At 36.3% G+C, this 27,120-nt stretch overlaps 1 protein-coding gene across 4 annotated transcripts in view; it reads left to right on the top strand.

Annotated features, from left to right (window-relative positions):
* ITFG1 (integrin alpha FG-GAP repeat containing 1) overlaps positions 1-27,120 on the top strand; it is an 88,137-nt gene that overhangs the window by 34,050 nt on the left and 26,967 nt on the right. For all 4 annotated transcript variants that reach the window (XM_040615220.1, XM_040615219.1, XM_040615222.1 and 1 more), the window contains 4 exons: positions 7,995-8,089; positions 16,459-16,631; positions 25,720-25,870; positions 26,348-26,456. In XM_040615220.1, the coding sequence (XP_040471154.1) occupies positions 7,995-8,089; positions 16,459-16,631; positions 25,720-25,870; positions 26,348-26,456 (528 nt within the window). The remainder of the gene's footprint in view (positions 1-7,994; positions 8,090-16,458; positions 16,632-25,719; positions 25,871-26,347; positions 26,457-27,120) is intronic.

The following is a 27,120-nucleotide window of genomic DNA, read 5'->3' as shown; positions in this document are numbered from 1 at the left end:
TTCCTGATCTTTTAAGTCATCAATTCTGCTATGATATCCACAGAAATCCCACATTTCTGAAATGTTTCCCATCCCCTTGCGACTAAACTGTAGCTGCATACAATTGTGGCAATGGTATGACTGAAAATTCAAGAGGTATTTTCTCTAAGAAAGTTCTTGTTTTCCCTGAATTTGCACAAGATAAATCATAAATAATATAATATACAGTTGTGATTAAATTGTCTAATTTTGTTAAAGCAAAACACCTTAGAGCATTTTAGCATGTCCTGGAAGCTGTGAGAGTGCTGTGTGATGGGCTGAAACTGGCTGGAGTTACAGCCTTGGATGACCTGTGCTACTCAGTACTCTTAAGTAACTTAATATGTGTTCTTGACCCCCTCACAAATATAAACACTAATTCTGCTATTCCTTTCTCTCCAAGTCTTTATTAGGACTTGGATACAGTGAGATTTTTTTTGTCCACTTAGTTTCAAGCATAGTTAGTTCTAAGGCAGCATCCTTTTTGGGGTGGGGGCAGAACCTGTTTCCCATATTTTGCAAAGTCCTTTCACATGTTGCTGACAAATTCTAACATCTGGGAAAGAAATTGATGTTGCCTCATATCAGTTTTTGTCAGTGGGGTTTGTACGTTAAGAATTACTTTGTTTTCTTTCCCATAATAAAATTAGGAGTGATGTGCGTGCCACTTGTTCTTTGTTGAACTTACTCTCCTCAGGATTGAATTGTTCTTTGACACTGTTCATGGTTAACATAACAAGAACTCCCAACCCAATATTTAGTCATGCAAGTAGCTTGCTTTAATTAATGTTAATCCCCTTCATTTGTTAGCATGTGAAGGTTTAATGCCATATGAGCTTTCAAAATGCATAACATTTGATAGTTCCAAACTGTACAGTTTTCAGCAGAAAATACAACAGGTATTTCAGTGCTATTTCTTCTTTAGTGTGCAGAGGAGGGGTGTCTTATTTTGTATTTTATCTAACTTCCTTTTCCTGCTTGGATTCCGGTTAGTACATTTGATACAGTCTTTCTATTTAAGGTAGAAGACCACACTGTTGGATCAGAGGCAGCCTGGAAGTCTCTTTGCACAGTTTGCTGGCACGCTGTGTTTAAATGCTTTTCTTGCAGTGGAGGTGTGAATATGGATTCTTTGGAAGGATATAGACAGACTTACAGTCAGGATTGATTTAGTGTGAAGGAAAGCATTACAAGGTTTTCTTTAATGTCCGCAGAACTCTGAATCACGTGAGAGCTCTTTGCATCTGTTTTTTGAAGTTATGATTCACTTTTTCTAGAAGCAGCTGACACCGATTCTTTTAATAATGCATAATTATCTTAGTAATTTATTATAATTGTCTCTGTCATTACCATCTCATTGAACACCTAAAGGCAGAGAGTGACAAAAGAATTCTAATCATTTTATTACTTCAGAAGATAAATTTAAGATAATCAGCTTTCAAACAAAATGAAGTTTTGTTTGAATATCAAACTCAGTTGTACTGGTTGTAGTCGTCTTGTTTTGAGCACTACCATAACAGGGCTTTTTTTCTCATTTTCTTACTGTTCTTTAGAACTTTAAATGGAAGGCTCATGAGAAAGGAGAATGAGAAGTGTGCAAAGCCGTGAGGGAGAGATGCTAGCAACCTATATGCATGGAGAAAGAAAAAGCACATAAAGCTTCGTTAGGATGTATTGTATTAAACAAGAGATGCCTTACACTTATTTGGAAATCAACAGCAGAGAAAAACTTCTTGTCTTTTATTGTGCTATGTTGAGGACTTGTTTTTCTCACCTTTTTGAAGGGAACTGTGAAAACTACATCGATGGAAGGTCTGTAATAATACAGGGACCATGGCAAATTTAGAATGTGTATTCTCAAGAGAGAACAGTAGGTGCTCAAGGCATGAGGACTTGTGGTATATGAAGTGTCTTGCTTTTGTGTAGCATGAGGTTTGGAATTATGAAAGCTAGACTGTTCTCACTGCCTTAGCCTCCATAGTTAGTTTGTTTCTATTTTCCAGAAAACAATTTCTTTTTAACACAACTATAGGAAGTTATAATAATCGGTCTATCATCTCAAAAAAAAAAAAAAAAAAGTTGATTCAATTTTTGGTTTTACATGAGCAAAAGTAAGATTACACTGCAGCAGAACTATGTAGCTGTTTAAAAAGATTTGGAGCATACACCCAGTGAAAGCTGTTTTGCTCTTCTTAACTACAACTTTATCTTGCTGTATTAGAAAACAATTTTGAATTGAGTGATCACAGTACTTGTAATTTTCCCAGGTTCTGTTCTACTTTCAGAGCCCCTGTTGGAAAGTAAATTGTACAAGCATGTGCAATGAATCTAATAACCCTTGAACCTGGTTGCAAAATACCACTTTTCTGACAACTTTTTCTTTTTTAAAGGAATTTGATGATTTGGATCAGATATTTTTTGCCTGTGTTTACTCATGCTAAGTAAATTATATGCGTGTTTGCTTTAAAAGCATGTCTCTGATACAGCTTAGATGCGAAGAAGTTCATTATGTATGTAACTTTTTTTTTTAAGAGTGTAAAAGAACGTCATAATTCATCAGCAGTCTTTGTTAAAAAAAAATACCACCACAATTTGGTAGTGGAAGGTTACTATTGTGACCTGTTGCAGGTTACAATACTATTGTATTGTAGGTCCTGCTGCCTATTTGCATATTTAGCCTAGTTACTTCATAGGTATTTCTCTTTAATTATGGATGGATGTAGGTGATAAGTTATGAGACAGAATTGACTTGAGTTTGGGTTTGTTGGGGTTTTTTCCCATCACAAAAGATCTATGCCAATGTGAAATGATAATCCAGTTCAAATTGAAAGGGCTAAAAACTAATAGACCTGCTACAGCAATTTCTTAAACATCAGAGCTGAAACTACACAAACCCTAGTGCCACCATTACTAATTAGCAGACAGCACAACATCTACATGAGGATGCGCAACTCGATGAGATGCCGGGACCTCAGGGTCGATGCATCTCTCGGAGTAGCTGCTGAGACAGTTTGCTGTTTGTGCATTTGTTTTAAAATGTGTGTATGCTACAGTACATTAGCATTGCATTTTGAATATATATCACTTTTTAATAACAGCATGTTGTTCTTCTGATTTAAAAGTTTTTTTGCTGCTTTCTCCCACTCAAATTTACTTCTAGAACAGATTGAAAAAATGTGAGCTGTTTTTTTTGCAACTGTGAACATTCACAATCAATGTTAAAGTTTCAGCTGCAAGTAATTTTTCTCATACAATCTCTGTGTATGAGGTGTGCTCCCAGTGGTCTGCACAATCTGTCCTTTTGCTTACTCTTGTTCTGGATTGGATTGCTGGCACTTTGCAGGCATGGCCAAGTGTTGGATAGGCGGTTTGGTATCTATGGTTGCTCTTTGAAATACAGTGAACAGTACAGAAATACAGTAAGTAATGATGCTCACGTGATTCCTAGATGGCATAAGACTGCTAATTCTGTCTTTATGTATTTTGATATAAGTACAGATTTGCAGCTGATGAGTATGTGGGACTGTTCTTTTTCTAGCCTTTTCCACTGCCTATAAAATTGATCTTTTTTAACCCTGGAGTTCGTCAGTATCACAGTCAAGCCAGAATCATGTGTTGAGAACGTGCAGGCTAACGGTTCAGTTTTTGTTTGTATGTCAAACATGCTTTAAGTTGAGCGGTGCTAGCAAAGGACATTTGCAGTCTGGAGTATGTTTAGCCACACCTAGTGCTACAAATTACGTTGAAATTACAAGTCAGGATAACCTTGAGATTTCCAGCAACTTAGACTGAGATTGTTTAAAATCTGTGCGGTAATAGAAAGAGAGACTAGTAGCCTCTAGGAACAGAGTGAAAACTCCAGAGGATCTACCGAAATACATTGCCTGGGTAGACCTAGGCTGAAGTACATTATTAAAGGCATGTTACGCAAGGTATCTTTTTAAAATGTGAAACTAGTGCAGCTCATTTCAGCCGGTCTGATGGGTTCATCCAGCCATTGTCACCGATGCATATTTTCTCACCTATGAATACCTAATTGCACTGGAGCAGATGTGAAAATTATATTCCTTTTTAATTTCTGTCTTCCTCCTCCTTTGTGGAAGAACTGAAATTCAAGATTAGAGTTTAAAATTGAAAGATGTTTATTTTAAATTGAGATTGAAACTGGGTATGAAGATGAGAAGAGCTAGCATTATAGGTCCAGGTTTGTTGTTAGTGAGATTGAGCTCTTCTATGAGCAGCTTCTGGGATTATTTTTGTGTGTGTGGTCTTCAATATCAGGAGAGTTGTGGCAAAGGTTTGTATTTCAGTGGGTGCTTCCAAGATAAGAATCAGATAAGGATGTAGAATAATTTTTACTTTCTTTACAAACTGGGAAGGCTGCTGCATCAATTTGTTGGCTTCACGTAGTGCTTTTAACAAAGCTTCAGAAATACAGGAAACTTATTTCTAGTTATTATGGATGAGGGCAGTTTAAAATGGCAATGAATAGTGAAACAGTTCCTGCTTCAGCTTTGTGCTTAGGGCTGTGGTTTGGGTAGGTTTTTTTCTTCTTGGGATTTTTGAACAAAGATTGATGCAAGATTTTCATTTAAATAAATTATTCTACAGTTTTAGCTGATATTCTAGGTGAGTTTTATCCTTATTCTTTTTTCTTTTTGTAAAAAAATATAACTGCTGCAGTTGATCTGTAAAATGTTACCATTTCTGACAGTCTCTGATTTTTCTTCAGAAAACTGCTTTTGATCAGGTAACCTCAACAGTAAAAGATGGATCTGTAGATCATAAGATGTGCATTAGAAAAAAAAGTAGAGAAGTAGTAAGAGATAATAGTACGATAGAGATGAAGAATGTTGGGCTTTCCTTCTTTTGATTGCTACTTTTCTGTAGTATAGTATTTAACTAATTGTGGGGGTTTTTTAAACTACTCTGTTACAGCTCAGACGGTGTTTTTTCACTGATGCCATGTTTCCAGGTAATTTCAGACATCTATGCCTAAGACAAATGTAATTATGCTAACTTATTGGACTAATATGCTTGCATCTCATTTCTTTGTTATCCTTAAATTCAGCTGAGCACAGAGTGTAGAAAAATGAACCAACCAAAACAACAACAAAAAAAAACCCAAAAACCCAACCAACCAACAACAAAAAAACAACCATGAACAAAACCAACCAAAGATAGGTATCTCTATCTGAAAAACTTTTCAAGGGTGGGTACAGCAATAATTCAAGATCTAGATGAGTTTAAGAATGATTCCTCAGACTCCTCATCTTCAGATTTTTTTCTTGACAAAATCTATTTTCAAAACAAACTTTTTTCTTAAAACTATGCTATAAATTTCCAACAGATTTTTCTCTTACCTAACAAATTTATTTTTTAACTATATTTAAATATATGTTATACAGAACTGGAGAGAAATTACAACTGAAAACATGACCCTGTACTAAAAGTTACATAAATGGACCCGTAGGTTCTAGTCAAAGGAATTGGGGGAACTGTGTCCTTCCAATATGGAATATATGTCATATTATTTGCAGTTGCAGGGGCAAAAAAGTATGTTGTTTGATGCATATTTACCTTCTATTCATTCATTGATTGTACTGTATTATTTTAATCAAATCTTACTCTTAAACTTGTAATTTATCTGGAACACTTGCATCTGTAAGGTGGTGGCATTGTATTGAATTATGTGAAAGTTCCATCCTCTTACAGCCCTGTAGTTTCGTTATTCCTCAAAGCTACATAGATTTACTTTTTTTTTCCCAATATATTGCAGCATTACTGAATGTTAATTATCAAGATTATCAAACTGAGTTATCAGCATAACAAGATGAATGTTCACAGTTTAATTAGAATCAAACATTTTATATTCTCCTCTGCTCCATAGCGTAATTTAAAATGAGAACATCCTTGTCCTTTTCTCACAAAGAGCAAGAAAAGAGTAGGTTCTTTGTCCTCATGTGTTATTGAAAATCTTCTAAAATTACTTTGGACTGAAACTTCTGTTAAATGTGATTAAAATGTGATTAGGGCTTAATTTAAATTTTATATTCACAGAACACTTCCGTGTCTGCAACTTAATTCTATTCTAGGAAACCCTTCAATATTGCCACAGTTTATAATTTGCAAATTGAGCAGTTTCTCCCATTTTAAGTTTAGGAAAAGCCTGCAGTCTAAATAATATTTAATTGTGGTTCATGTAAGCAAAATTAAAGTAAATAACGTTTTTTAATTGTTATTCTTGAATGATGCAGAAGGAGAACAAACAGCTTCAGAAACTGGTGCTGATTTCAAACTGGTTGAATTCAGTAGTTGCTGTGTTAGTTGCTCTATGCAGTGGTAGTTTCCTTTCCCATCTCTTTGCATGCAAAACTTACTGGATTTCTATCCCCTAGGCTACTCAGCATCCAATATTGTCTATCTTTGATAACAGAACTGCCGTGATGATTTGGGAGGGCTTTAGTGGTGAGGTAAAATAATTCACCAGGCAGATGGGATGTAGGAGGGTGCTAAAGGTGTTTAGCTTTGTCATAGCTTTGTCACTTGGAGATATTTGGGGAAGTCTGGTATTTTCATCACTCCTCCTCCCCCTTGTAACACTACTTTCCATCTCCCAGCTTCCTTATGTAATAAGGGGGGGAACCTAGAATACTTAACTATGCACAGAGAGAGAGGTACACACACGCTAAAAGGAGGTTCAGCTTCCTAGAAATATAATTTGGCAGGCTGAGAAAGCATTTCTTAGAGTACAGGTAAAGTTTGATGGAATGTTTAGGCTGTGGTCGGTAGTATATTGGGAAATGAATATGGGATTCAATGACTTTGGCAGATGGTCTAGGTTTTGCATATTAATGAAGGAGACTTCATTAAGCAACTTTACAAAATCCACTTAAAATATTAATACCAAGCTCCTCAGAACTGTATGGGCTAAGGGGCAATTTGAAAATATGATTTTTTTATTACGATATGAGCTTTGATTTCATAGCTAGGAAAAGCGGATTCCTGAAATTTTCCTGAGCTGGGGCGCATACCATCTCTCGAGCAGGTCAAGTCTGGTTATACTCGGGACTTGCAGCAGTAGTCATTAATGCAGCAATTAGATCTGCTGCTTTTTGGCTGCTTACATTCAACTGCTTCTCTGTTCTTCCTTCTCAGCCCGTACAAAGTAACTTCTGGTGGTCTCCCTCCGAGTGGGGAGGCAGTGTATTCCTGGATATGCTAGGCAGGGCTGCAAAGCCAAAATGTGAACATAGGGATTTCTCCTGGAGTACATAATGAGCAGTTCATTGATTTCTGCCTGCCTCCCCGCTCCCCCCCCGCCTCCCCCCCCGCCATGCTCTGTCTGTCAGAATTCTGGATGCAAATTGACATTGCTTGTTTAAACATTAAAAGATCATTATTCTGCTAAAGGTTTTGGTAATACATGGATTAAAGGTGCTTGAAGAGTATTTTTTTGAAACCTGTAAATTACTCAATTTGCCTAATTCCCGGAATTTATTAGCCATTGCGTCAGTCAACTTAGAGATTAAAATATTACATGTGACTCATGAGTCTTCTTAAAGTCTTGCTTGACAGCACAAGAGTTTAAAACTAGTTCAGAAAATTAAATAAGTTTGTATCGTGGACTTGTGATGGTGGATTTATATTAAAGATAATTTTCTTCCCTATGAAACACAGGGACTGAGTAAACTACTAAGCACTTATTCTTCTAAATATATCACATTATCTTTAGAAATAAATTTTAAAACTTTCTTTATATTCAGGGTCAAGATGAAAATACATCAACAAAGAAAATCTTCAAACAAAAGACCCAAATTAGATTATTAGTTTAAGGATTTTGAAAAGGTCTACTTTTATCTCATGTAATTTTTCACATTTTAAAAAATAATAAATTACAGCTGATTATCTCTTGCAAACAGGGTTTCTGATTTTGCAAATATAAAGCTGAACAGTCTTTTTTTCCTCTTTGACAGATGGGGACGGACAAAGTGAACATTTGTTACCAGTCTGTGAAGATAAAAAATGTCAAAAAAGTGCCATCTACTTAACTAAGATAGGAATGAAACAGGTATTGTGAGTTTGGAATTGCAAAGACAAAGGAAAATACTGTGCGTTATGAAATAATATGATACAGGAAAATGATTTTTCAGGAAAGAAAAATTAAACTTCCTCACTGGTGATTATTTCATATAAGAGACTTTTATTTGTTTACTTATTACCTACCTAAAAAAATATGGGTTTGGTGGAACAGGTTGCATACCCAGAATTCTATGTAATGGATAATTCTACTCAAGAAAATTACAGGTGTTTCCAGTGAGTCACTTTCTTGGTTACAAAACACTGCATTCTGAGCACCACAACTGCCCTAGCACAAGATGGAGATTTGTGCTGAGAGTTGGAAGCAGATCTAATTAATTCAAATAAGCTTCTTCAGTTTAAATAAGGGAGTTTTATGGTTTTTTAAAAAAATAAAATATATATACACACACACACATATAAATATATGAAGTCGAAACAGCCCACACTTCTTACCCCTTATTTCTGCTGTCTTTGATTGTTATTAATTAAGTTTCCAAATGGTATATGAAGACTTGTTTAGGCTGTTTCTTCAGAACTGGTTTCTATTAGACTATTTCAGCTTAGTTTGGTCATGACGCTACTTGTTTTGAGAGGCATGGTCATAATTCATGTAATGGATTACTATATATCCATTTATTTTAAAGCGTGTGCTGATCTGTTTTAAGTATTTACAGTGCCTTGTTTTTTGGTAAAGTTACAGCTTATGATAAATTAACCTAATGTTTGTTTGATGCCTTAATAAATGTTTTTACTAAATTGATATTTAGCAATGTGAAGCTAAAGGCCAAGGTGACCTATAAAGTACTTGTTTATACCCGACAGCAAAATCCACTGTAGTGTACTTACAGAAATTTATAATGTATGCCATACGTGTTTCTAACCTGGTTATGAATGGCTGATTATTCCTTTCCTGACAAATTAAAAGTAGATATTTTTTTTCATGTAAGTTGTACCCTCTCTGAGTACTACTTGGCCCAAGCCAAGTTTATAGCGTAGGTTTCCTTGTTTAAGGAATTAGACTTTCTAGAACACAGGCCATAGCATACTTCCTATTAGTGAGAAAATCACTCCGTATTGGAAAGGAAATCACGCAGTTACCAGTCAGTTACAGAAGTATAACTAGGATGGGATATACCATGAGTGTAAGCAAACGTAACACTAAATTTGGTAATGTATCTCTTTCAGCCTTCTAATCTTAGCATCTCTGTTCTTAAAAAAGGTTGTTTTCCTGTGCACGCATTGTTTAGTTGTTTGTGGGTTGGTTTTACTGTTTTGTTTTGTTTTTGTTTTTTTTTGGGGGGGGGGGGGTGTTTATTTTTACATTAATTCCTTGTGAACCCAGAATAGAGACAATGGATTTTAATGCTGCTGGATACACAGTGTTACAGTGAAGTCTGATTTACAGGTCATATAGCCTTTGTATAAAACAAGTGGATGCTCGATTCATGATACTTGCATTGCTTTCTGGTCAAAGGGGAGAACACAGGCTTCTGATAATACGCTGGTCATATTTCTCTAACAAGCTGCTTAGATTGCACTGTTGAGTAGTTGAGGTGCTCTTACATCAAAAGGCAACTGCTCTTTAGCTCTACAATTAGTTCCTCACTCTTGATAATATAAGAAGTAAAAGACGTTTGAGTTTTTCTGCTCAAGTAAATTTGAGACAGATATTCTCAATGAAAGTCATTTCACTGTAGAAAATCAGCCACACACAAATAGCATGTGCCATTGGGAGGTACGAAGCTGTTACTTGTGAGTAGCAGATGACTGGGCAGTGCACTACTGAAAAGTTACATTATCTGTGTTCGTTTCTGGAAGAACGTGCTGCAGTAGTGGCAGAGGAAAGTGTGGGCAATTTGCATAATATCAGATTTTTTTTCAGAGTCAAGTCGTTTATTATAACCGGCTCAGAAGTAACATTGCACGTAGGCCATTTTTCTGTTTGTTCATTATTTCATTTTTCTGATAGAGGTCAAACTAATTACAAATACAAACAGATTTTTAACATACCACTTTTGATAGTCATCAATATATTTAATTTTTATACTTGATTTAGCAATTTCACTGTATAGTCTCACTCTTAAAATAATTTCCAAGACAATTAAATTTGAGGTAAAAATTAGCAGCCAGATATTGTCACTTCATTTTAAAAAGTGAGGTATCCAATAGATTCTCATTCTGCTAGAAAAAAAAAAGTATTAAAAAGTATTAAAAGTTACCTAGAAACGTTAAAGCAATTTTCCCTGCATATTTTTAGAATTACTTTTTAATTAAAAATGACAGTATCAAATGGCATGCAATAATGACTTGTTCTGGCCTAACCTTTTTGAAGAATTATATCTAGAACACTCTTTTCTTCCACTCTTAGACTCATCTAGAGGTGATGGACCTTTTCCTTTTAAAGCATTTTCTTTTCCATTCTGAAACAGTGGAAAATGTCAGTATCTTCATTCCTATGTCTGCAGTTTTTCCCATGTGTTGCATGCCTCCCTCAGGTAAAAAACTATTCAAACATCTTACTTCCCATATTTATTTTCAAGTCAAAAAATTTTAATTTCACTGAATTTGTTCATTGTGAGATTAGATGACCCAGCTTCCAAGCTTTGACTAAATAAGTTGATCTTCATGAGAAATGATAGGCATAAATCCAACATAGTGGGATCAATTCCTTTTGTTTATTTAATAACTTTATAATTTTAAGGAAATAATAATGAGTCCTTGGGCAGAATGTTTCAACAAGGGATCCTCTTGAAACAGGTTCTTTGGGGAGCAGGTAGGTAATTATAATGAGTCTATGGGAAACTGAGAGATTGCAAGTCTTACTGAAAAAGTAGATGTTATATATCCATTATCTCTGTTCAGTTTTTGCTGTAGGGTTTTGTGTGTGGATTTGCTTGGGTTTTTTAAGTTGAGAATGTAGCAAATAAATCTGATTTTCAGAAATATATTTTTTATTATTTTTTAAAAGAAAATTAGTGATCTCAGCTCTGAAATACCATAAATTAGATGACTCTTACAAAAAATATTTTGACTGTGGTAACTGGACCTGGTTCTGTCCTTCTTGCTTGTTTGTTCTGTCGTTTGATGAAACCAAACGAAAATGAGTTAATACAGTTCCATGGTAGGGTATGATGCATTGGGATGAAATGCATAGCAATCAGGTGCTGTGGAGAGGCGTGCAATGGAGTCGTTCTGGTGAGATCTTTGATGTCTGTCAGTCTACAGTGTAATTCTCACTGTCTTTGGCACAGCTGGATGGCTACTGGAAAGCCAAGCAGATCTAGGAGAATTATTTCAAGAGTGATCTTTCACCGCAAGTTTTAATTTATTTAATGATTTAATCTTTATAAGTATTAGAAATATCTCAGATAAATTTTCTTCTTTTGGATGATGGAGCAAAAGCAAAGGCCAACAAAATACATGAGTGACTTAAGGAGATACAGACCTACTAAGGTTTTAAAAAAATTTGAATGTTTCCATAGCAACAGAATTGCTGTCAGATCTGAAGTAGAATCTCATAAGCAGTTTCAGATGGTGGCAGGTGTTAGGACACCTCAGACTTCTTTAAATTCACCTGCAACAGCTACAGACTAATCTGCTAGCTGATTTAGATATCTTATCTAGATTCTGAAAATTAGACTGAGTTCTCCCTGAAATTTTTTTTTAAAGTCCCTGGTACTGTTTATTGTAGAAACTCGAGATATTATGATATTCTTAGAGATGACTAATCTTTCTTTTAATTATGCCAGTGTTCGGTGTGATTTTTCATTAGTTTCCTGAGGCGAACAGTATTGTTTCAGTCCCTTCATTTGAGAGTTTCTTTGTGGGCTTGATGATTCGTATAACCTTTCTCTGTACAATAAAAAGGTCATGGCTTTATTCCTCTTATAAATCTAGCAGCTCTGGAGCAGAACACAGCAGTGCATCCTACAGCCAACCACAGGTCTTTGTGAAGTCATTCTCTAGGCTAGAGAGGTGTGTGACAGCATTGATTATCAGCTGCAGTTGGTCAGTGTTAGAAGTTCTTCTTCGTTCCTCTAGAACAGCATAAAACAAGGCAGAGGGGATTGCAGTTGCTGTAGTCTTCATAAATCTGATTCTGCAAGATCCTGCCATCATTTCTAAGTTGCTCATCTTTCTCAAAGCAGCTGTGGGGCTGTGAGCCATGTTCTAGCATCAAAACCATGACTTCCTGGTGTGCTTACTTTTTTCTATCTTGCTAAATCAATGTTGGTGATTATTGTCTTCCAGGCTTTGAGCACCATAAGTAATGGTGCAATGTATAGGTAATTTACTTAGTTTATTTTTATGCAATAGCAGCTGCTCAACTGTATATGGAATTTAGGTGACCTTCATACACACAGAGAGCCTAATGTATCCTGAAATTATGGGACTTATTTTTTATGTGCAGCTGAACTACAGCGCACATGTACAGTAGAGAGGGAGCCCCCAGGGGAAAGGGCTTCTGTTGCTGTGGCCAGTTCTTTCAGGCCACTCTTAATACTTATCTTTCTGTAGAATGGGATAGTGTTTGTCGTAGAAAGGAGGAGAAACACTGGCATTTCCAGAAGACGTATTGGCCAAGAATGGGCTACCAGTTTCCAAATACATCTGACTCACAGCTGGCTCCCTGCCTGTGTTAGGTGGCCCGGGTGGGCAGCTGGCTGCCTGGGCCGTTTGTGCTTCATAGGTTTCTGGAAATAGTTTAAAAGTTGAGATGTGTTAATCCCAGAGTTTTGGCTCAAAGACCTTGCTTACAGGCTTTACAGTAAGAGAAATGCCTTTCCTAATGTATAGAAGAATGCGGCCTTTGAAGGGATGAGCCCTTTTCAAGTCATGGGGTGAGTGCAACTAGTTTTAACTTTTTTTTCAACTGCCTGAGATCTTTTTCAAAATGAAGAAGATGCTGTTTTCACAGGGCAGTAAACCATTCTGTCTTGTACTTGAAAAACAAATATTTAAAGTTTGAAAACAAATTTTTCAAGCACTTAAATAAAGATACTTTTCTTATTTTAGCCCACAAAAGCATTGATTGAAGGAGTAAAAATATCTAAAGAAGTGTTTTAAGTAATGATATTAGTGGTGCTATGCAATGGAATTTAACCAAAAGGGAAGAAGTAAATCTTTTACTTCTGCAACTGAATCTTATCTGTTCATTTAAATTTTCTGTTAGATAGACTCATTCTATTTTTCAATATGTTTTTTCATCTGATCTAGGTAACAGAAATCATGTGATCAGAAAACAGCAAAAAATAACTTTGTGTGTCCTCATTATACCCAGCTATTTCTATCTTAGAGTGAAAGGAAAAAAAAATCAGGTTTAGACTTTTTTTTCCCTGTTAAAATAGTTACAGCAAACATTAAGTTTAAAGTAAGTGTCTGGATTATCAAACACAGAATAAGCAGGAGATTTATATTAGTGACAAACGTATTTTCATTTTTTTGCCTTCCGTACTGAAACGTATGTCCTGAGGCACATGAACAATTAATTTTGCATTACATTATGCAATACTGCCGTTTATAATAGAAATATACAGAATTAGTTTCTGAAAAAATGTGGATTACTCTGAATTTAAACTATCAGAGTAGGTTACCTGTGGTGCTCTGAATGTGCCCTGGTTACATGTCGAACAAGACTTGTGTTTGTGAAATGCTTTGCAGCTGCTGTTATAAAAAGTTTTATTCTACTGATTCAACTGATTCAGTGGGATGGATGAATCTCACTCTGTAGCGTGTACAGTGATGATGCACAAGCTATAGGTGCAGTAGCAATAGGTGATATTTCTCTTTTGCTCACCTATTGGTTTATATCTCTGCATTTCATTGCAGACCTTGTGATTGTAAAGTTGCTTTCTGTGAGTCACTCTTAATAGAGTAAAAACAGAACACAAATTCAGATTTGTGACTAAAAATTAATTTTTAATTTGGTTTCTTTGCAATAGTGTTACCATACATGGGAACATTTACAAAGCATGTGATGGATATAATTGGATTTCATTGCAATGACTGTGTGAATAATACCGTGTAAAGTAAAAACTGTATTGTATTTCATGGTTCTGATTTCAATCAGTGTTTTTTGAAATCACAGTCTTTTGCAGTAGTATTGTTTCATCTGTCTTCTGCATGACAAAATAAGTGCTAAGAAATATTACCTTTTGAAAAAATTCCCTCAGATTAAGTCTTTTTTTTTTTTTTTCATAGTTTTTTCTAAACCTTGAGCAGGTAACAGTAACTAAATAGGCATGCATATGTGGGGGGGCAGGGCGTGAGGTAAAAGTGTGTTTGATTTGAGTTTTCATCAGGAGTGTTGTAGATCATCACTGCAGTTCACATGTCCCCACTTACACAGGCAGACGTGAACTAAGTATATGCAGTGTCTGGCAGAAATGTTCCAGGCTTCAAAGCCATCTGTGATACCCAAACAAAGTTGACCTTTGTGCATTTTTTAATAATTGGGGGGGGGCTTTGTAATATGCATGTGGTTGGTGTGGGATAGGGACCAGTCAGTGTGTTGCACACAAATTGCTGTGTGGCAGGAATGTTGTTGATTACTTGATTGTGTTAGTGAGAGGGAGTCTTTCCACAGCAGGAAATTATGCTGTCAGGGATCTCAGTCTGGTTCCTGAAGTAGCTAAATTAAAGCTTGGATGAGAGACATTTAAGATGCTGTTAAGTGCTTCTGATACTGGCGATAGAGATCCTTCAAGATAGCACCCTTCTGTCCTTTTGAAGGCATTGTCAGTTAGTTGACATGTAAAATTATTTCTGGCTTTTAAAATGGCACTGAATTTTTCTGTAGCATTGAAATGTTAACCCTGGTACTTCAGCTTCATACCAGCTTGTGAAATTAATTTGATTTTAATTAAGATAAATTCCTGTTTAGCACCTCTGCAGCACTTCGTGGAAAGTAAGGGCAGATAGATTCCATTTCTTGTCCTGGAGAAATTACACTTTGCATTTCTTTTGTACTTTCAGTTTCATACTGTAATCTTAATTTCTTATCAAACAGTTTGGTATCTGGTGCTGCCGGGGAAATAGGAGGGGAACAGAAGCTCTTGAACTTCTAAATATCCATGAATAATAGAATCATTCAAGCTGAAATGAACCTTAGGAAATCCAGCCCCCTGCTTTGAGCAAGGGCAACACTGAATTCAGACCATGTTGTTTAGAGCCTTGTCCTGTTAAAACTTTGAAAAACCCCAATGACAAAGATTCGGTAGCTTCTAGGGCCTCTTTCCTAGTTCAACTTGTTTGTTTGTTGGCTGTTGTCTCTTGTTCTTCTGCCTTTTATCTCAGTAGAGAGCCTGGCTCCATCTTCTCAGTTATCTCCTTGCAGGTATTGGAAGGCTGCTGTCAGCCCCCGCCTTGCAAATTCTTCTGTTCTCCAGGCTGAACAAGCCCTAGGCTCTCAGCCTGTCCTTTGAGTACATAAATATTCAATGCCTGACCGTCTTGGTGACCCTTCTCTCTGAACACAGTCAATATTCTCAAATCTTTCTTGAACCATGGAACACAAAAGTAGACGGAGAATCTACATGCAGAATAACAAGTGCTGAATAAAGAGAAATAATCGCTCGCCTCAATCAGCAGGAGCATAGGCAGCAGTCATAGTGCAGTATGCTGTTTTGCTGTCACAGCTGCCACACTTGGCTTTATCTTACTGTCACCGGGACCCACGTATCTTTTTTAGGAGAGCTGCTAGCCAGCCTGTATCATTGCAGGGGTTTACTTCCCTGTGCACGATTTTCTTTGCTGATTGTTATGAGGTCCCTGTTCACCCATTCTTGGCTTTCTAGGTCCCCTCGAATGGCCATCCTGTCTTGAAGCATATTGATAGTATCCCCCCAATATGGTGTTGTCCACAAAATTAATGCGTTGCATCCCTTCTCCAGTTTTAAGTATGCCCATTGTTGGCAATTCCGGGAAGAAAAAAGGGACTCAGGAGCCCGAGGCTCTGATATGGTTTGGGCTAACCTATACTTAAAGATTAATACAGATTTCAGGCAAGCCTGAATTTCTCCATATACTGGACACATTCCAAAGCACAGGTTCTTTATTTTTCAGCCTTATCTTTTTCTTTTTTTGTTGTTGTTTTTTGAGGTTTTTTGTTTTGTTTGGTTTGCGTTTGGTTTTCTCCTGTTCTGGAATAATTTAGTGCATAGAAAAGACTTCAAATTATTTTTTCATGTGGTGACAGAGTTAGGAAATAAGCCTTATTTTCTCTTTGGAGATTTGTAAATAGTTAAGAATCCTGAAGCAGTGAAGAAACCTCAGCTGTTTTAAACAGAATTAGGTTGTTTAAATAAATAAAATTTATTTCCTTACCAGCTGTTCTTTTTTGTTTGTTTTATTTTACAGTGGATTCCAGTCTTGCAAGACTTCAGAAATAAAGACACACTCTGGGGCTTTGTACCATATCCAAGTGACAAACCTTCAACGGAAATGTTGTTTCCGATTACACTTCATATTGGAGATTACAATATGGACGGCTACCCAGATGCTCTTGCTATACTACAGAACACATCTGGAAGGTAGAGTATATGTAAACTGAGAAATTAAGACTATCAAATGCATGCCCAGTCATCAGTCATACAAAGTGCTAATTTTAGTGCGTCTCGTTCGTTTTATCATGTGAACACGGCTTTCGATCTCTGCTAAATGTTTCCCTTTTTAAAAGGTATGCATTTACATGGTATATTCAGAATGCATAATTGTATAGGCTCAAACTGTGACTTTTGGTGGGGAATTGCACCATGGAGTGCAGTATAAAGTACCATTTTAGGCACTCTTCACAGATCAAAGGAGCCGATTATCTCTCCATTTCCTTTCCCAAATCATCTTCTGTAAAATCCTGACTTCAGCTTTCAGTGTTGGCTAGTTACAGCAGGCTGCTGGGAGTTGGGGAACCTGTTCCATGCTGTCACATGGCGTGAACACCGATCAGTGACTGTGCTGAAAAATGCAATAGTGTTTTTTCCCTTTTGAGAACCATGAGTTTTAGATAACCTAATAACTTACCAGTGATTTTTATATTGTCCAACTTTAGCTGAAATAAACTCTTCCCTCTCAAAAAAAAGAAGCTTCTAACCTTTCCTATTAAATTTGTCAGTGTAATCTTTCTCCTCCTTTCTTTTTTTCATTACTTGCTTTCCCAATACCTTGCATTGCTATCATCTGGTGTTAGGTGGGAGGGGACATGTAGTGATGCTCGCAGGGGGACCACTGTACGTCGAGGAGTTAGTGATCCACAGAACAGGTGACCTCAGTAGGTGCATGCCTGTGCAGTTCTGCACATACCGCTTGGCTGCAGGCTAAACGTAGCCAGCTAATCGTAGCGGAGAAGCCTGTAGGCAGCTCTCGCTTGGCACCTGGTGATGATACCACTAGCATGTCCTTGTCTTTACCTTGAGGTGAAGCAGCACGTTTTCATGTGAACATCCTTTTGCTTGACAGCAGAAATTATGAATAGACTTGTTTACTTCTAAGAAAAACGTAAAAGAGCTCTAGAGATGATAATGCCAGCGCACCTCACTACAGACAGGATCTATGCAGCATGCTCTGTTCCAGCTAGAGGTCTGTCTGGTGCTGTGCAGCTTGGGTTTTCCAACATCTGAAGAGATGTAAGATTACCTATGCTATCCCCTTTTTCTTCCTCATGTCATTGCTTGTGAAAGGTATTTTTAATCAATAACTTATGGGCTTTCAGCATCTTCTTTACTGCAGTCTAGGACAAATACTTAACGCTAGTGCATTGCAAGGCAAAATAAGTCTCTCTCACAGGTGTATTTATTATCTTCCTCTGGATGGTATTTTGGATGAGCTTGGGTGCAGGTTCATAGTTCGAATTAATACTCGGTAAGGAAGAGAACCGAGGAGCTCGCTTTGGTGCTTAAAACAGCATATAGACAGAATTTAGATGCTAAAGTCACAGAAGTCAGTTCAGATCCTCTAATGGTTGCCTAAACATGAGTCACCCACTGACATTTTTGTGTTAAGCAGTTCTTCAGACACTGACAGATACCTAAAAATGACCCAGTTTGAAGAGTTATGTGCTTGTATTCAGCCTACATGATCTGATTCAGAGATAAGGCAGTGAGCAGCTGAGCTCTGTCTCTGTTCCTCTGAGCCTTAAAATAACTAGCACAGCAGCTGTTTATGTTCAGATATGGCAGAGAAGGAGGTGATGTGTTACTGCCCAGAACTTGCATAGGCAAAGTTAAAGCACTCAGGCCCTGAATGTCATGCTTTTCACTCCATAGCCTTGCTCAGTTGGGAGTTTGCATCTTTTGTTCAGCGGTCATTGAATAAAGACTGTAAACAGTCTAGAGAGCAGACTAGAACCAATCTTTCTTTTTCCATAGAAATACCGTGACATCTAAACTATGAAGTTGTTCTTGTCTTTGTTTTTACTTAAGCCCCACAGATCTAGTATTTTTAGCTGTACTGTGGGTGACCTTCTACTGTATATCCTCATAGCTAGTACACTTCAGGAGGACTTTGTGAAGATTTACACATTCAGAAGTTTATTTGAAGTTATTTTATCATTTAAGATTCTCAGGAGCCTCTCTCCTCTGGCTGGTGTATAATTGTGGCAATGTAATATCACTAAAAGATTTAAGTATTTTCTAAATAATTACTCCTGTGAAAGCCCAGGAAGTTACCTATGTCTCATTGCAATGAATTACTGTGATACACTTTTATATTTATTCTCCTTGCTTCTAAAATTATTTGTTTATTCAGTTGGGTGCATCTTGAAGTTATTTTGAAACTTGACTTCAAAGTTGAGTGACACAGTAAGGCGTAAGGACTGAAGGTAGTGGGAGATGATTTGACTAGTTATTCAAAGGGAGGTTCAGAGAGCTGAGGAAGTCTGGCAAAAAAAAGGGTAAGTAAACTAAAAATTAAGAAATACATTGCATGTTAACACAGTATATTTCCAGTATTTATAGAAAAGAAATGGAAACAGAGTCTTCATACTTTGGGAGGGGAATGAAAGTCACGTTTTTTGCGCCCACTATGTAATGTCACTTTCAGAGTACTATTAATTCATTGTTTCTGAGGGACCCAAGCAAATACTTCCTTTTAAAATGTGTAACTGGGTCACAGAGTGGAGAGAATTAAAACAACGTGTGAATTAAATGAAAAGCTCTTCTTAAATCAGAGCAAATTAAAATGAAAACCTTATTTAATTGATTTAAAACACTTCTGGATCGAGCTGTTTATTTCTTTCTCTGAAGCCTTTCATGCTACATCTACTGATCTAATTTCAGTGATTGATTACTGTGATTAAATGATAAAAGCATTTTTGTAAACTCTTGACCTCAATCTGTGCTATAGTCTAGGAGGCCTAGCTTCTAGTTGCTGTCTGTGACTTAAAGAAATTAAAGGAGGCAGAAACCATTTTATTCATCTGAAAGTATACCAATACGTGATAATGGAAGAATGTGATTAAAATCAATTACATGCTTTCATCAGAATTCAGGAAAGCACTTTCATATGAAATCCTTAAAAATGCCTACAAAACACTGAAATGAAGACATGTCAATTAGGAATAATTTTGGTTTACTGTCCTTCCAGGTAAGTCAGGAAAATTATTATTAGCTTCAAGATTCTTGGAACTGCTGTAAGACTACACTGTTTCTCTTTCCATATCCTTTGCTTTCAAATAAGTGTGTGATTTTTCTGACAACATGGAGACATGGGGTTCTTTTTTGTTAGTGCTGTTAAAGAAATCTTACTTGTTTGCAGGTGTGGTGGGGATTTGAACCAAGAAACTCAATAAATTCCACCAGGTGAAAATACTGCATTTGCAGTTGGTTCTTACGTATTTATCTGTCCATTATGAATTCTTTTAATTTCTGTCTTGAGTCAAAACCTGCACATTAGAATTCCAGTCCACAGATTTTTTTCTTTAGGCTAGATACGTACATGAATTTTTCTTCCTTCTAGTTATGACTGTATTAGAAATCGTGTATGTATATAGAATAATAATAGGTAAAGGGATTTCATCAGTAGTTATTGCTTGCTTCACCTGTACTTCCTATCTTATCTAAATGTATTCATTTTTTCACAAGCTGGTTTTAAATTTACTCTGGTAACATTGAAAGTTTAAGTACTGCATATGAGTCTATAAACACCTATCTTTCTCCCACCTAATTAGATGAAAAAAACTTTATTTAACCACTTATTTCCAAATTATATTTTGTTGCAAACTAATAGTTGGCGTCTTGCAAACATGTAATCTAAGGAAGCATTTTTTAAATTATGCTTTTATTTAAAGGGAATGTGTTTCACTGGTAAAATAATGGTAAAGCTGGAAATACAGTATCTCTCTCTGACATTGGTGACAAATAACAGTAAAGACTGAAATGGGGAGAACAAAGAGCTGGATATGGACAGTTCAGTGAAAAATGTTGAGTATAATACAGGTCTAGAAAATTTTCCAGGTATTCATGCTCAGTTTTGAATTAATATATATGTATTACGGTTTTATATGGGTATACTTGAAAGGACTCTTATTTGACCAAATTGACTCTTCCTAAATCACTGTTAGTTGTCACTTGTCAGAAGTAAGGTTGGAGAGAGGACTACTTTTAAATGTAGGATTGATGAGCACCTTGTAATTGAGCAAATCTGAAAAAAAACCAGAGGCAAATTCAATTATTCTGAATGTCTGGAGTAAGATATTAGTCACTTAAATGTCCCCTGTATAACTGTAAATGAATGAACCTAAAATTGACAGTGAGAGATGTATGAAATGAAGCAGTAAATATTTAATTCTAATTGCAAAGTAATGTGTTAAAATAAAACGAGGTAAGTCTTCAGTCTTTCTTTGGGGTTAAGCCTTGCTTATTCAGTTTTACTAAATCAGCTTTGCTGCATAGATGACTTGGGTCAGAAGGTTCCAAACTGTGGTTAACCCTATACTTTATTGAGCATCGTTCTTAGGCTGCTTGGGATTAAGTTATGCATGCTGTACACAATTTCGCTGCCACTGTGTATACATTGGTGTATATACCTAACTATTAAAAGTGCTGCAAATAGCATGCTAAGGTTGATATGCTAGTCTTAGTTCAGAATTTTTTTGCTTTGACTCTTCTCAGTATTTAAGCTGTGTTGTTTGATATTGGCGGTTACACATCTGTGTAGCACTTCAGCATTGATTGTTAAGGTTTTACCATTGTAGCAGTGTCTGTCTTTATGTGTTTTCCTGTAGGCTTACAGGGACACTGTTTTGTCGTTTTAAGGATGCTGATGATTTTATTTGTTACAGGGAGATTTTTTTTCTGGTGGTGTTAAACTTCAAAATTTGGTTCATAATAACAGGAAGGTCATAAACTTGCTCTTGGTAATTGCAGCATGCAGCAGAAATAAAACACAGAGGTCGATCCTTTGATGTTGGCGATGGTGCTGTATTAAAGCCCTAAATAACATAAGAACTCAACTGGCAGCTCATAGGCCAAATCCAGAGGTCAGGAGTTAGTCCAAGAGAGAACCGAACAGCTGAGGAGGCAGTGAACAGCTGGTTTCTAGAACTTCCCTCTGCAAACAGTAAGGCACTGCAACACCCTTGTTGGTGCAGCCTTTCAAAAGAATGGCCCACAGGCTGAGCTGTCATCCTCCCACGCTGAGATGTAGCACATGAGAGGTCCCATATCAGCGCAGCCCTGGGAGTGGGCTGGGGCTGAGAAGGATCAAGACAGACATAATGTGGCTACCAATTGCTAAAACATTTTACGTATATATATTTTCTTTATGTTCTGATTTCCATTAATGTGTAATCAAAATGTAAAATTACTAATGTTTTATTTCAGTGTGTATTTTTAATCTTGAATTGAGTCAAGTGGGAATCACTTGACTGTGCACGTGAAAGAATGAAGTTTGTGCAGAAAGACAACTAGTTATAACATGCAGCCTTAGTGGAACTTGGAGCGTAGCTCAACTTGAAAACTAGATGCAGGTTTAAAGCACTAAGGGTGTTTATATACATGGATGAGAAGAAGGCTGCAAGTACCCTGCTGTTTAGATTTTTTGTTGTTGTTGTTATTGGTTCTTTCTGCATTTCTGGTGTAAAACTGAAGACTGTCCCCCACCACCAGATAGGCACTTTCAGGTTTTTTCTGTCTTCAGAAGTTGTTGTGTGAGCACATTCATTTGCTTTTTAGAGGTTTTTTAAACTGTTCCTAGGTATCGTAGGTAATTTCCACATATTAATGATAAAAGCCTTACCTAGTATGTTATCAAGAGATAATGGGCTGAAAATATATGAGGAAATGGAAAGTCATGTTCAGCCAATTTCAGTCAAGGGAGGAACTACTTAAACATAAATGTATCAGAAATTATCTTTTTCAGCACAAACTACTAACATTTCAAGAGCGTATTTTAGTTGGCTAATGCTTTTCAAATACTAGTGGCAGGATATGTCATTCAAAATTCTGGTCCGAAATATGAGGAAAGTTAAGAATCAAACTAAGTTAAATGTGAGTTTGTAACTTATTTTCTTGCTATAAATACTATCCATTTTTTAAAAAGGAAAAAACAAGATGGTGTAGAAGACATCTTGGTGATGTTCTCAAGTTAAAGCATTTGTTTATAAGCTACGTGTCTAATAAGTTGTTAACTCTTCTCATCGTGCTTTTCAAAGATGCTTTTAGATTAAATAAGAGGAATTTAATGCTGGTATAGAAGTCAAAGTAATTTAAGATGTTCATAAAATAAATGCCAAGGAATTGCCTTGGAAATTGACAGGAAAGAGGGCTCAGCTTTAATTATAAAACTAATAATAGCTGGCTTGTAAAACCTCTGTATGCTTCCAGTGAAGTGATGCATTTCTGTAAATTCCACTTAAAAAAAAAAAAGCCAAAACTTAAAAGAAATTGAGTATTGCAGTTCACATTTAAACCTTATTTTATCCCATCTTTCTTCCCAATAGCAGTAGTTTTTATTAGCTTTAGAATGTCATTATTTTTGTTTGTTACTGTGCAATTTCTTAACTTTTCTATGGTAAGCAGTAACACTGACTTCAAAAAATCAAAATAAAAAAAATCAGATTTCAACTTCCTATAACTCACAGCAGTGAATCTAAACTTATGTGTATGTACTTGTAGGTATAGTTAATATTTACTGCAGCTTAACATTTATATGTAACACCTTTGAGCTGTTATTTTACTAGGCAAGCTTGTATTTGTATTTCAAAAGGAACTCTATGGATATAAATCAGTAGTACTTTGAAATGAAATTCCCCCAGCCTGTTAAGGTAAACGTTAGTAGATTTTCAGCTATACTGTGATTAAGGATTCTCCAGACCTCTGCTGCTCTGCCACAAGGGACACTACATTTATGATATTATTTTTTTTTCCTCTACAAGATACCTGCCCTGTGGTGTAGTTCTCAGTCTTCAGCATCTGTTTAGGGTTTGGGATTGGGTTTTTTCTTCCTGTTGTTTGTCTTGTGTTTCCCTTCTTAATAGAGAAGAGTGAAGAAAAGTGGCACTTTGATTAGTATCTTCCTTTTTTCTCACAGTGCAGTTGGTGTTATGTTATTTTTTGTCCAGTTTGTAATGTTTTGAAAGTCATTAAATGCATGCTACCAAGGAAAGGAATTCAAAAAGTTTCCAGTAGTAAATAAACTTCTTGTGTCTGTCCATTCACAAGGCTTATAGTTTAGACTTGAACAACTCTCTGTACATAGGGCGTAGTGCAATCTTGACAATCTTTTGTCTTTAAAATAATTATCACGTAATACTTTTTTGGAATTTTAAAAAAATGTGAACTGAAACAAAGCATCTTTGTAAAACTTTCTCCAAATTAAAAAAAATGTATGTCAAGATGAAGAAAAAGAGAAATTGAAAGAATTCATGTAGCTCAGGTTGTCACCTTACCTTACAGTTGGTTAATCTAATATGATACGTATGTAATACATTAAATTGTGATACATTAACAATTTTATAATGTGTAATATAGTAACCATTTCAAGTTATGAGTTCTTCAATACAGGTAATACTGTGTCTTAAATGTTGCGGATCGCCTCATTTCATTTTGGCCAGATATTAATTCAATATACTCATACTTCTAACAGTGAAATAGTAAAAAGTGGATTGTTCGTATGAAACTTGAATCAAATGCAGGCATATGGCAGAAAAAATGAAGGCCTAATTTGTGTATTTTTCACAGATGCTCAATAAATGTGATTATAAGGTTTAGAGGGAAATGCTTAAATATCTCATTTTACTTTTGACACATCTTACAGAGAACAAAATCCTACATTTTTCCTATTGCAGGTTCTGAAATACTAGCTTGGCAACAGGCAAGGAAACTGATATACTTTGCTGTCAGATATTTTTTTTTTTCTCAGGGTAAATGTTTTGCCCTTCTCTAACTATTTCTGAAGTGGATAGAGCAGATATATGGATGTTGTTGTGGGATATGATTCTTAGAAGTAGCAAATTATTGCAAATATGCCAAAGAAACAAAGAGAAATAAACACTTTCCTAAGGAGAGATGGTTATGCGTGTGCATGTGTGTGACTACATCCTGGAGGCACTGGATGCTGTTAAGATACAGAAAAACACATTACTGTCACCCTCCAAAACAGCAGTGTGTTCAAGGTCATAATGAAGAAGTGATTCTGGTTATTGCCCTGGGCTCTGACACACTTAGCTAGCTTTACAGAACGTTGTCTGCTCAGTCTCCTGGCTCTGCCCCCAGAAAGAGAGGAGGAAACTTCATCTGTTCCCATTGCCAAGGCAATGATGGATTCTAGTAGGCTCCCAGGATACAGACCTGCCAAAGATTCAGACTCCTGGTTGGTAAAGTCTGAAGGTTTTCACAGTTCTGATGGGAGTGGCAACGTTGCAGTATCAGAGACGGCATATAACGCTATTAGTCATCAGTGTGCATGTATAAACCCTGTGTCTCACACTGACCAGTGGGCATGTATTAGATAAATCCCTTAGAAGGGAGATTTTGCTATACTAGACCGGGTACTCTTGTTTGTTTCTGCCATCTTTCTGCCTGTATTTGTTATATGTCAGCAAATGTCCAGTTTGGTTTGTCCTATTTTTACTGTGCTAGTAGGTTGGGGTTTGTGTTTTATATTTTGCTTTGAAACAACGGAAAACATACCAATAGAGATTTGGTTTAATCTTAAATTTGTGTAAAACATCATGCAACGTGTCAGAAAACTTCTTAATGGACCTGGGGAGGCAAGAGATAAAGTAATGAGAAAGCACTGACACTTTTTAAATAGTGCTTAAGATGAAGGACTTGGGAGGGAGTAAGGAAAATGGCAGATAAGTGCACATATGCTTGTTTCAGAATACACTAAGAATATGTTCAGTCTTTTGAGAGGATAGTTAATGAAATTATTCCTGCTAATTTGGACCCATTTATTCAGCGTATTCATTGGTTTAAGTCAGGCATGACAATGGTTGTAATTTGTCTGTAAAGTACACAAAAATGCTTATGGATTTTAAAGTATCCAGTGGCTGCGAGCTTTGTTTTTATTATATTTAACTTCAGCAGACTTGAATTATTTAACTACAGTATTTTTGTAATGTCTATTATTTAGACTGTTTATAGCAAATAAATTGGTTTATGTATATATATATATGTTTTACAGCAATCAACAAGCATTTTTACTAGAAAATGTCCCATGCAATAATGTAAGCTGCAAGAGTGTACGTCGCATGTTTAAAGTTTTTTGGGAGCTCTCGGACCTTAATCAAATCAAGGATGCAGTGGTAGCAACCTTCTTTGACATATATGAAGATGTAAGTCGAACTATTCACTGCAGCAAACATGTCTCTGTGTTGCTGTCTGTGTGTGTGCCGTTGGCAGAATGCTTTGTAGAAATGTTGGCTTTATAGCACATGGCAGGCAGTGCCTTCAGCCTGGGAAATTTACTCTTTAGATGCTCCCTGGAAGGTGAGCAGAGAGCAGCAGCCCACCCCTGTGTAGAAGTTTGCTGGTTCTCCATATGCTGCAGTTGAGCTGCTCTCTTCAGTGGCAAGAAAAAAGCCACGGACTACATGTGTTGTCCTGTTTAGCTGTGGATGGCGCAGATTGTCCTAAATTGCCATAGATTAATAAGATTTGAAAGCTATTAAAATTAGTAGCGAAGGTGTAAACTTTGCTGCACACGCTCTAATTTTTTTTTCTTTGTATCTCTAAGGGAATTTGTTTCCTAAATTTAGATCTTATCTAGACTAAATCAGCATTCTAACATAAACTTTATTTTTCCCCTCTAGGGAATCTTGGATATCATTGTGCTAAGCAAAGGCTACTCCAACAAGGACTTTGCTATCCATACATTAAAAAATAACTTTGAAGCAGATGCCTATTTTGTTAAAGTTATTGGTAAGTTAATCACTGTATAATCAAGTGAAAATGGAGAAAAATGTGAATGTTTGAGCCTCTGTATATGAAAACATGATGTCAATGCTCTGTGTATAGAAAGGACAAATCACAGCATGGAAAATATTAAGGACTGCAGAAATCTCTTGTTACAGAATCTGAGCTTGGAGAAGTTGGTTTTGTTTCATTTCAAAGGGTTTTTTTCTAGTTTTTATTTTAGTGTACTTATTAAAAATCAAAGTAATTTTGCCCACTATTTTCAGCACATCACCTCTTTTTAATATCAATGTTAACCCAAATGACTTCTAAATAAGTGTTCATCATCTCTTGAGTGTGTAATTTTTTTTTTTTTACAAGAATGCATATCTTATTTCACTCATTAACTAGAGGCAGGCTAAATCTTTCTTTTCATTCTGGACCTTTCCTTCTGCATCCCAGCAAAATTCTACAGGATACTAGGTCTTTAAAAACTAATTTCTCTGGCTTCTGAAGGAAACACAAGAATTACCAAGTATCTAATAATACAATCTGCAGGGAAAAAGCACATGGAAACAAGTTATTCAGCCTCAAAGAGAAGAAAGATGCATGTCTTCAATCCATAATGATGCGTGACAATGGGGGAAGCGTGTTCTGTGTGTCCATGCAGGATACAACATAAAGTAACAGG

This window comes from Falco naumanni, chromosome 15 (assembly GCF_017639655.2).
Source record: "Falco naumanni isolate bFalNau1 chromosome 15, bFalNau1.pat, whole genome shotgun sequence".
NCBI lineage: Eukaryota > Metazoa > Chordata > Aves > Falconiformes > Falconidae > Falco > Falco naumanni.
The sequence above is the reverse complement of the archived record's forward strand: the minus strand, read 5'-3'. Positions and strand labels throughout refer to the sequence as shown.